At 44.0% G+C, this 11,199-nt stretch overlaps 1 protein-coding gene across 1 annotated transcript in view; it reads left to right on the top strand.

The window, feature by feature from the left end:
• Nucleotides 1–11,199, top strand: part of LOC139266083 (stAR-related lipid transfer protein 13-like) — a 77,067-nt gene that overhangs the window by 45,873 nt on the left and 19,995 nt on the right. Inside the window, exons 5-7 of the mRNA XM_070883936.1 lie at nt 305–515; nt 1,046–1,160; nt 1,876–2,097. Of these exons, the coding sequence (XP_070740037.1) occupies nt 305–515; nt 1,046–1,160; nt 1,876–2,097 (548 nt within the window). The remainder of the gene's footprint in view (nt 1–304; nt 516–1,045; nt 1,161–1,875; nt 2,098–11,199) is intronic.

Below are 11,199 nucleotides of genomic sequence, written 5' to 3'. Positions count from 1 at the left end.
ATATATTTCCAAGTCATGATGTTGAGTAACCTGGAGGGGATCTTGGAGGGGAACTTGAAGGTGAAGGTGTTCCCATGTGCCTGATGCCCTGCCCTTCTAGGTAGTAGAGGTGGCAGATTTGAGGTGGCGAGTTGCTGCATTGCATCTTGTAATTATTATACCTATGGCCCATACTTGGAGGTACTGTATTTTGTTGTAACGCCTCCAATGGGATTTAGGTTTGGCGGAATTGTCCTGTTCTCGAATGTTAAAGTAGTAAGAATGTACAGTTCCATGTGTGTGAATCCTCCTTTCCCTCTCTCAGATGTGCCAAAGGACCAATGCCTCCAAGCCCTTCAGGCTGCCATTGTACTGATGCCAGATGAGAACCGTGAGGTACTTCAGTCATTGTTATACTTCTTGAGTGACATCGCATCAGTACAACAGAACCAGATGACTGCTGGAAACCTGGCTGTGTGCCTTGCACCATCTTTGTTCCACCTGAATGTGCTGAAAAAAGAAACTTCTTCGCCAAGGTGAGCTCTGCGGTTCCTGGCATTCTGTTCTTGGTAGCTTTCTTTGGGGATGGAAGAAAGACTGACTTGCTACCAGCCTGATGTTGGCATCAGTAATCACTTTGTGTCCGTTTTCTTTTTATTAACAAATGGTGGTGACCGGTCAAAGCCCATCTTGCAGGGCACTACCAAGGTTGTAAAGAGTAGGAGTGAAGATGAGGTAAATCAAGAAGTTGTAATTAGTTGACATCAAGCTCGGATTTCTGAAGCTTGTAGAACGTAGGAGGAATGGAAGAACAGGGGAAATAACCACTGTAGAACTAAAATCTCCATCAGAGAGAGACAAGCATCATCTCCATTGCCTAAATGAATATCGACCCAGATGTGAGATGTGGTAGTAAAAGTAACATCTGTGCAATTGATTAATGTGATACTGTATGATATAGTTTGTGACACAGTGACAATCATGTTTACATATGTGCTTGTATGTGTTATATAACTTTGCCTGGATTTTCTGATTGTTGTCACATTTTTCCTGGCCTTGTTTGTAGGGTAATCCGACGGAGGGGTGTATTGAGCAAGCCCGATCAAAGGGACCTTGATGAGAATCGGGCAGCAACTGAGGGACTGGGTCACATGATCACAGAGTGCAAGAAGCTTTTCCAGGTACCATCAAAGCAGATGTTAGGGCTCATAGTTTGGCACTTTTCCACAACACTTGGCGATTAAGAGGGATGGAGAGTGGTGTGACTGATGAATGGGTTGAAATTGCACTGTGAGATTAGTGATGAGTGAGTTGCCTAGTCTGGGTAAGGCCTTTTCTGAGCAGCTCCCCTTCTAACAGGCCCACATGCTGCTTGTCCTGGTTCTTCAGGCTCCTGCTATTGCTGCTCCTCTTCCTCCATTGGTTCGTTATCTAAAAGAATGAATCACAAACATTATCCATGATCAGTAATGAGTGCTTAAAGAGGGTTGGTAAGGTGGGGGGGGGGGGGGGGGGGAGTGGGGTGCGGGGTGGGGAGCAGAAAGAAGCAAACGCAAAGCTCAGAGCTGCCATGCAGGACAGGTTGGGTTAAAAATCGGAGCCCTGATTTGATTGCATCTGTTACTCTGCATGCTCACTTGCTATCTGTAAAATAAAGCAGCTTAAAGATTTGTATCTGGTGTTGTCTCACTAAGTGTTTCAGTTGCCTATGTAAAGGTTTGAGAAGTGCACATGAAGGTATGAATGTGAATAATTATATATTTTGGGCAGTATGGGCACACTCCTGAACGTAAGATACTTGGAGCGCTTATAGGAGTGACCAGCCCCATTGTACCTCAGAGAATATCTAAGGCAGAGCTGAAATTTAAAGTTTTACATAATTTGTCTTTCTGACAGATCCCGCACGATATAATGGTACAGTCACGAAACTCCTACATTGCAGCTGATGCTCATCCTCTGCCCATGGAGGGCTTCAGGAGATATCCTGAAGGCAGGGTCAAAGACTATATAGCCGACATGGAGCACACAATCCAGGGCCTGGTAAGAGAGGCCGGAGAGAAGTTTAAAGGCTGGACCAGCACCGTAGGACCTGTAAACACGGAGCTTTCTTACAAGAAGGTACAGAATGAAATTTCACAAGATGAGACTCTTGAAATGAATTGCCATATTACAACTGGCCATTGACTGTTTGATCAGGCCTAAGCCTCAGGCTAAATTTTATTGTCAAGCGGTTCCTCTATTCAGACTGGAGTGGACAATCTGTAAACAAACAAAGTGGATCGTTCACATACATTTGAATCATGTAATCTCAATATATGTACGTACATATGGACGTGTAACATTACTTTGCATGCTTACCATCTATAGTACTGTTCTGGGAACCCAATTAAACATCACACTGGATTTGCTTTCTTAAAATTTAGTTATGAATGTTGGGCCCTGAAGCCTTTTTTTCTTTCCACAGAATTAAAAAAAAAAATCATGTTACTGTTAATGTAATGTGTTTTTTGTGGCTTTGTCCAACCTCTGCAACCCTAGAGCTAAGTGCTAGGATTGCAGGCTTTTTTCTATTCTTCCACCCTCTGGTCTCCCCATGCCACACATCAATCTTGACTTAGAAGGCATGCAAGTGGCTCCTGGTCCTTCATTCGTGCCACCCTGAACCAGTCTTGAGATATATCCGAGTAGTTCACATAGGATTAATCTCAGATTTTCCCTTACTGCTGGTGGATAGCAATTTCCGTGGTCCACCTGGAGCACTAACCAGAAGTCTGTGTTCCTGCCGCAGTGAAATATGGTCTCAACTATTTTAATCTAACATCTGTATTTTTTTTAACCCTCGATCTGTGTTTTTTCTCAATTCTCTCCCTTCCTGTCCTGAAGAGGCAAACTCATACTGGAGTACAAATCATCATCATCATAGGCGGGCCCTCGTATCAAGGATGACTTGCTTCCATGCCAAAAAAGGATGATTTCACAGGTGTTTCAATGAAGGACCTAATATTCCAGGTCCCGAACTACATGTTGAAGGGTGGAAGATGTCTGTGCGTGGGTTTTTTTAACGTGTGCGGGCCATTGCACACCAGCCACCACACGAGCTTGACAGAGCTAGGTCTTGGTCCAGTGGCAAGGATTAACCAAGACTGCTGGAGACTAGCTCTGCTGCATGGTGCACACACATATTGCAGTATGGGCTGGTCCCTGCTGCCCCTGGGCCCTCGCCTCTTCTGGGCCCCGAACTTGCGCTTCTCCTGGGCCCCGATCACGTCGCTCCATGATCTCTCTCCGCCCCGACCTCGCCGCTCCTGCTGTACCTGCCCACGCTCCAATCAACGACCTGGATTTTGCTGATGTCCAGTCCAGTCGCCCTCCTCACAGCCGTTGCTCACAAATGCTCAGGTGCTGACACCATCAGATTCCTCACCAACTCGTGAGTGTCAGCAGAGTGTTCAGTTAGGGGGAAGGGTCACAGTTGTTTGCGATCCATTTCTCACTCAGCATTACATCCACTCATTTTTCAGCAGGGTTCAATGAATAATGATCAGGGGTAGGAACTCTAGCTGATTAATTATTCTCTCCCTAGCCCAACGTAATCATAGCTCACATGGGCTGCTCTGGCTGTTAAGTCAGCCAAGACTGGGACTTTCCTGATCTGTATGATTAAAGGTTGGACAGTGTCTTTAACCACTGGTCAGAAGTATTTATAACTGTTGGATTTTGGAGAGGATTGTGATGACTGTACATCTGTTTCAAACAACAACACAGCTTTGGGGCAAGTGATTAATAATATGAAAACTAGTAGAAAAGAGGAAATCAGTTAAATCCTCGGTCTGTGCTCGTGTTTGTTACTGGATAATCCCATCGTATAAATGAGTGTTTAAACCACTTCCAGTTTTCTTTTATCTTGGCCAGACATTGTGATCTCAGCCACTCATTATTCAGGGTGTGCAACTCAGAAAAATTCATGGACTGTAGCAAAGCAAAATTGTTTATAGATTGTTGTGGAAAAATATTTCCGAGACTGTATAATATGTAAAGAGAGGTTTATTAAATCGGAGACAAAGCTTTGGGAGAAGTGTCAGAGACCCCTGTCTCTGAACCACTTCTCAATTTGGTATCTCCAGTGAGGTTCTTTTATCTTACAAATTACGTCACTTTACATCACATGCTTTATCAGTAGTCCTTAAGTCTAATCATCGCATTACAAGGTTTACAAAGCTTTTCATCCAAGGCTGAGTTCTTGATATAAACCAGCCTGCATTGTGACAGGGCATTATAAACAAGTGCAGGTCTTTTGGCACCGGTATAGACAAACATCCCACTTATCTCTCCAGTCGTTCATTATCTCACTTTCCTATCTCCATAACTCAAGGCCAGCATACCTTGAAGTCTAACTGTTTTTTTTATATATAAAGCATAATGCATCAGTATTGTCCCTTACTAAATTCATTAAAGGGGAAAATAAAACAAATGTTTGGTCCCGTATACTAGTCAAGTATATGTCCAAAAATCCGCTCCAACAATATTCCCCCTTTTGGTCCTGGAGGATGTTCACGAAATCCAGATGACCAAAATGATAGTAGCATGGTGTCATATATTTGTCCTTTGGGGTATGTTACTTCCCTGATGTTCCGTATGTCCACCTTGCCTGTAGCTCTAGGCTACCCATCAAAGATAGTGGTCGGTGTCATTGTCGTCTATTTCTTCATCCTTGGTGTCTTCAGGTATTTCCATCAGGTGTGCTTCTTCTTCGGCGATTACACTGGCTACTGGCATCAGTCGAGCCATCATAACTTTACAGCAGATATTAAAACACCCGATAATCAGACAGCAAGTAATTATTATTACAACCAGAATAATTACTCCATGCATAAGATAGGACCCCCAGGATCCCCCTAATAGCCAGTCAAACCAACCAGATCCTCCTGCTGTCGTGGATAACTTCTTTACCTCCCTTCTTATGTGACCAGCAAGGTTGGTTATGTTTTCTTAATTATCGGGAATGTAAATGCAACATTCAGCTCCAATTAAGGCACATGTGCCCCCACTTTGTGCTAGTATCTAGGGCCATTCGGTTCTGGAGTACCATTGTGCGTATGGCTACCATTTCAGCCGTTATGCCCTCTATTGCTTCAGCAGTGTCATTAACTATCTGTTCCAGTACCCTCTCTAGGTTACATAATTCATCCATGGTGCGTCCTATCCTGAATGGGAGCATCATGACCCCATATAGCCTCTCTACCGGGGTAAGATCTCGTCTTAGTCGACCTGGTGTCTGTACTTCTGCTAAAGTACGTACCCGTCTGACAAAAGGGACCACATATCCCAAATAACAGGACCCCCTCCAGTTCTGAGGCAACCAGGGGTAGGCCTTATGCCCGCACACAAAATAAGTACCATTGTATGCTGTTAGATTCGATCCCAATCTCTCTCTCAGCCCCCGTCGCCACCTAATCTTAGGGTCCCAGTCCTGGCTACTTGTCTGATTCTTCAAACCCTCTATTTCAAAGAACCCCTGGTTTGTTGTTTCGCTGGCTATTATGTTCCACCTGGTGAGGTTAAAGTATTGCGTACAAAACCTGTTTCCTCACCAGTCAGGTCTCTAGTGAAACAAATGTCAGCGGTGGGCCTTCCAACTCCTGAGGTGTTGGTCAAAACCAGGAACGGGGTCGTACCGACCTATTGTATTCCGGCTGGTACCATCCATCAATGCATCCAAAAGGTAACCCCCCGATCTCCACGTTTCTTTATCCCCACTCTGGTTCCAAGTATCATTTACTTCCCCTGTACCGTTTTGTCGCATTACCCACTCTGCTACTTCCGAAATGTTAAGGGAGATTGACCTCAAAGGGATGCCTCCTTTGCTATGTATGGGGATGTGCGAACATACCCAGCAACTGGAAAAGTTCTCATTTTGCGCATAAATATAAGACATGTACAAAAAGGTATTCACATGTAACTCTCGTTTTGGTCTAGCTAGCAGGCCGGACCTAACACGAACTATGATAATCACACCGATCGCAATATATAGTTTCATCTTATTACTCTATAATTAACAAATAGTCAAAGGCAAAATGGCCGTATGGCTTGCTTGAAGAATCTCTCGCTGTCAATCTGTAAATAGACAAACAACAACAACTAATACGTGTGCTAAACGGCTGGTTCAAAAACCTTAAGCTGGGTCCGATGCTTCCATTGTCCGTTCCCTTTAACATCGATGCAGGCACAAGTGTCCCTGCTGATTATAACCTCATTCGGTCCTATCCATTTTTGGGGCAAACCCCGGTTTTCCCGGGAGGACCCTTACCATAACGCGACTTCCCGCCAACGGGACTTCAGGGAGCTTTGTAAGCTCTGCTTCCGCGTCTCTTTCTTCCTGATTGTCCCTAACTAATTTACGCATCCCTTTTAATTGAGTACTTAGTTCCAAAACATACCGTTTTATTTTGTCTTTTAATGGGCCTACATCGGCCCCCCCTGTTATGATGTTCTCTGGTAATTGCATCGCCCTTCCTGTCATTAGTTCATAAGGGGTTAATCCGGTTGTCCGGTTTGTCGTGGCTCTTAACTTCAGTAATATAATGGGTAATACTTCTGTCCACGTTTTTCCTGACGTTTTCATGGCCTTTGCCAGGGCGCTCTTAAGGGTACGGTTCATGCGCTCTACCATCCCAGAACTCTGCGGGTGGTAGGGGATGTGGAATTTTTGTTTTATGCCCATCAGCTGGCATATTGTTTTTACAATTTTCCCGGTGAAGTGGGTGCCTTGGTCGGAATATCCTTGCCACTGTTGAGGCAGTGCAATCACGTGTGGGGAAAGCTTTGACCCACCGGGTAAATTGATCTATAATCACTAGGCAATATCTTTTTCCATGGGATGGGGGCAAAGGACCTGTGAAATCAATTTGTACGTGTTCCCATGGCCAACCGTGGACGGGGCTGGGATCCTATTTTAATTTTAATGGGCCTGCCTGGATTATATTGTGCGCACGTAACGCATCGATGGCAATATTTGGCAATATCTCTCCCCATCCCTTTCCACCACCAATCTCTCCCAAGACTCCCGGTCATGGCCTCTCATCCTGAATGAGACAGGCCATGGTGCAACTCCAATAAGGTATTCTGTATGCATTCAGGCGCCATTACCTTGTTGTTTCGTCTCCAAACGTTATCCTTCCCTTGCGTTGCGCCCTGCTTTGTCCACATACCTATTTCCTCCTCAGAAGTGTCCTGGTGTAGTTTCTCAATACTTATCTGTTGGTCTCGGGCCCCAGCGGCACTGACTGAGGCTTCCTCACACTCTTCCTGTTCTAATGCCTTCTGTACAGTTACGTCTGCAGCTTGATTCCCCTGGTGACTCAGCCAATCTGGACTGGTTCGGTCCGGCTCCCTCCTGTGGGCTTTAATTTTAATAACCGCTACCTGTTTTGGTTTATTACTGGCTGCTAAAAGAGCTTCTATTCTCAGCTGATGCTTTATGGGATGTCCACTAGTTGTGATAAAACCCCTTCTCCCCCATGCTGTCATATAATCGTGTACTACCCTGAATGCATATCTACTGTCCGTATAGATAGTAACAATCTTATTTTCCGATAATTCCAGTGCCCGGGTGAGGGCTACCAGTTCTGCCACTTGAGCTGACAACCCCCCCATTAATTCGCCCTGATTCAACTGTCTCTAGATCCTGGTTAACTACGGCCCATCCGGTGCGAGGTAGTCCCTCTACGTATTTTCGTGAGCCGTCCACAGACAAGGTTTGTTCTGCGGTTTGAAGGGGGGCGTCTTTTATTCTATCCTCTTCCATGTCCTCACATACCTCTTTGCAAAAGTGGGGTTCCCCCTCACCCATCATACCTTCTGCGGGGTTGTTTCCTACATCCCTAATTATGGTTATCGCTTTGTTGGGTGTTAAGAGGACTGCTTCCCACTTTGCCCGTCTCATATTAGATACGGTTCTCAGTTTTCCTGTGTTTAACATTTCTACCAATGTGTGTTTAGTGTGGAGAATGATGTTTCCAGTCATCACCACAGGCTCGCTTATTTTTACCGCCCAAGCTGCGCAATCTAGCGCGGCTATACATCTGGATAACCCAGTCACCACCGGGCTTTCGGTGGTAGAGTAATAGGCTATAGGTCTCCTTTTATCCCCGTGATCTTGGGTGACCACGGCCATATAGAACCCACCTTCATTGTTACAGTGGATGTGGAAATCCTTACCCATGTCAGGCAGTCCCAATCCAGGTGCGGAGACTAGTTCTGACTTGAGTTTACTATATGCCTGTTCTTGTTCAGGGCCCCACTCTGAGGTCTAGGGCCGGTTTCCCCCCTTTCACTAATCTTTGTATTGGCTCAGCAATTTTTGCAAAATCAGGGATAAAGTTCCGGCTGTAATTAAAGAGGCCCAGTACCTTCCTCACCCCCCTTACCGTTACTGGTCTAGGCATGTCCTTGACAGCCTTTTTCCTATCCGAGGGCATTTCTTTCAGCCCCTTTGAGAGGCAGTACCCTAGGTACAGGACCTGGGATTTCCCTACCTGGGCCTTGTTGGGGAGTTAGTGGTGCTCAGGTAGGCCAGTGTGGGCCGTCCATCTATTCTGTTTCTCAGAGCCTTCTTGTCGGTGACGGGAAGGGGCATATTGCTAATGGATATTGAGGCTCCCGTGTCCACTAGCATCTCACACTGTCGGCCCCCTACTAGTGCAAACACATATATCCTTCCCTCCTTTTTACTTTGTACAGGGGCCACCGGACATCACAGGGTGGCTTTGTACGCCTGCCACTTCTGGTATTCCTGTTCTGACAGGGTCCTTGCCTTATTAGGATAGCCATTTTTACCATAGCATGTCGCTTCCAGGTGCCCTTTCTTACCACAATACGTACATTGCTTTTCACTGCCTTTCCCTTTGCATTCCCTGGCAAAATGGTCCGGTTTTCCACAATTATGGCAAGTCCCCCTTTTCTGCCTTCCTCCTGTTTCCATGGCAGAGACCTTTTCCTGCTTTATCTTTTTCTTTTCTAAACTGCTAAAGCTTACTGTTTTAGCCTTTTTCAAAAGTCCCTTTTACACCTTCACAGATAGCTCACCACTCGCCCAGGAGTTTGACCTGATCCCTGAAGGTATTTCTAAATTTAAAACTTTTTTTTTACTGAGCTAGAAGCTTTCGTGTCAAGGTTTTACACAAAGGAAAATGGGAGGGTTTTAAAAGGCATTCTTTATCTCATTCCTAAACTAAATTTATGTCTTTCAACCCAATTGCATGTTTTCTTTCGACAAGTAAGTGAGCGTGTCAAATAAATTATTATTTTTTTACTACCGGGACCATGTATTTTTTTTATCTTTTACTCAACAAACCTATCTTTTGTGCATTTCCTAGCTCCGTAACTTATCATCCGAATATATCCACACCTTTGTTTCTAACTTAAAATGTAATACCATAAGGTTCACAGTTTCTTAAACTTCCCACATACAGGACAACATTACGAAGGGTTAAAAAAATTTTCACTCTGTTTAGAAAGAGTGGGTGGAGCTAAAACAGGCAGGCAACTCCACACCTTCCCAAGCAGGCTTTCATTCATTCCACAGTCAAAATCACTCGAGTACTCTCTTCATTCAAAATAGACACTCACAAAAGTCTCTCTTCATTCATATGTCTGGATCCATATGTCACTTAAGATAGTCACTATCAGCTTTTTTATGGCATTACGTAATTACGCAAGTTACAATTAATGATAGGAATTAATTAATGACCCGGGCAGCCCGCGTTTTACATTCCCTTCCTTACCTTCTATGTTCGCCAGTCTCGGACGTTTCCCTTTGTTTCTGTAATACTCACGGCCACGACTACTCTGTGGAGACCCTTTGTCTTCGCAGCAAAGCTAGCATGTTTCCTTACCACCGGAGTTTTCGGCTCTAGGTTGGATTGATCAGTTCCCTTCTGCACCGACCGTATTTACTAAAGGGACAACTCAAACTGGTTAGTCAGCCTCTTCCCGTTATCTGTTTACTCATATCTTATACACTATCCCGTCGTGTCTGTACACCTCTCTTTTCAGTCTCTAACACCAGATTCCAGATACTGTCTTAAGTGATCACGTCTGATCGGACAGTATCCTGTTCCCGTGACGCCATTTTGTTGTGGAAAAATATTTCCGAGACTGTATAATATATAAAGAGAGGTTTATTAAATCGGAGACAAAGCTTTGGGAGAAGTGTCAGAGACCCCTGTCTCTGAACCACTTCTCAATTTGGTATTTCCAGTGAGGTTCTTTTATCTTACAAATTACATCACTTTACATCACATGCTTTATCACTAGTCCTTAAGTCTAATCATCGCATTACAAGGTTTACAAAGCTTTTCATCCAAGGCTGAGTTCTTGATATAAACCAGCCTGCATTGTGACAGGGCATTATAAACAAGTGCAGGTCTTTTGGCACCGGTATAGACAAACATCCCACTTATCTCTCCAGTCGTTCATTATCTCACTTTCCTATCTCCATAACTCAAGGCCAGCATACCTTGAAGTCTAACTGTTTTTTTTAATATAAAGTATAATGCATCAGTATTGTCCCTTACAAAATTCATTAAAGGGGAAAATAAAACAAATGTTTGGTCCCGTATACTAGTCAAGTATACGTCCAAAAATCCGCTCCAACATAGATATTAATGAGTACTAAAAAGAGCAGACTTTCTCTGTGCCACTACCGAGAATGAAGTTGTCAAAGGGTTGTGAGCATTACTTCAACCAAGCAGGAACTATCCCATTTCCTCTTAACTACAACTTGTGCAATTCTGAAGTCACTCAATAATGATTCATTATCATGTTTGGGGAAATTGATTCCCATTTTGAAGAGGAGTTTCACTATAAAGATTAAAGTCGGACTCTCACATTTAAGACCTCTTTTAAGGAGCAACTCTCCCATTCAGGGTCCTTCTTAATGAAGGAGTCCACAGGCAAAAGATGAGAGAATGGAATCACGGATGACTGAATCTGATTATTGGATGATTGCCCATGATTTGTGTAATAACATATTGTGACAGATTATTTAATAAGTTTATTGAACCCGGTGTAATACACATGCATGATGCATATTGCACTCAATAATAATCTCTAATATTCTCCTGTTTAAATAGGAGCCTTCAGTTAATGATCAATTTTAAATAAGGTACTTCATGGCTTTATGTCTGCCACACCTGTAACTGGTTCTGTACCAAAATGCAG

Source organism: Pristiophorus japonicus, chromosome 6, assembly GCF_044704955.1.
Source record: "Pristiophorus japonicus isolate sPriJap1 chromosome 6, sPriJap1.hap1, whole genome shotgun sequence".
Classification (NCBI taxonomy): domain Eukaryota; kingdom Metazoa; phylum Chordata; class Chondrichthyes; family Pristiophoridae; genus Pristiophorus; species Pristiophorus japonicus.
This window is presented reverse-complemented; position numbering and strand designations above follow the sequence as displayed.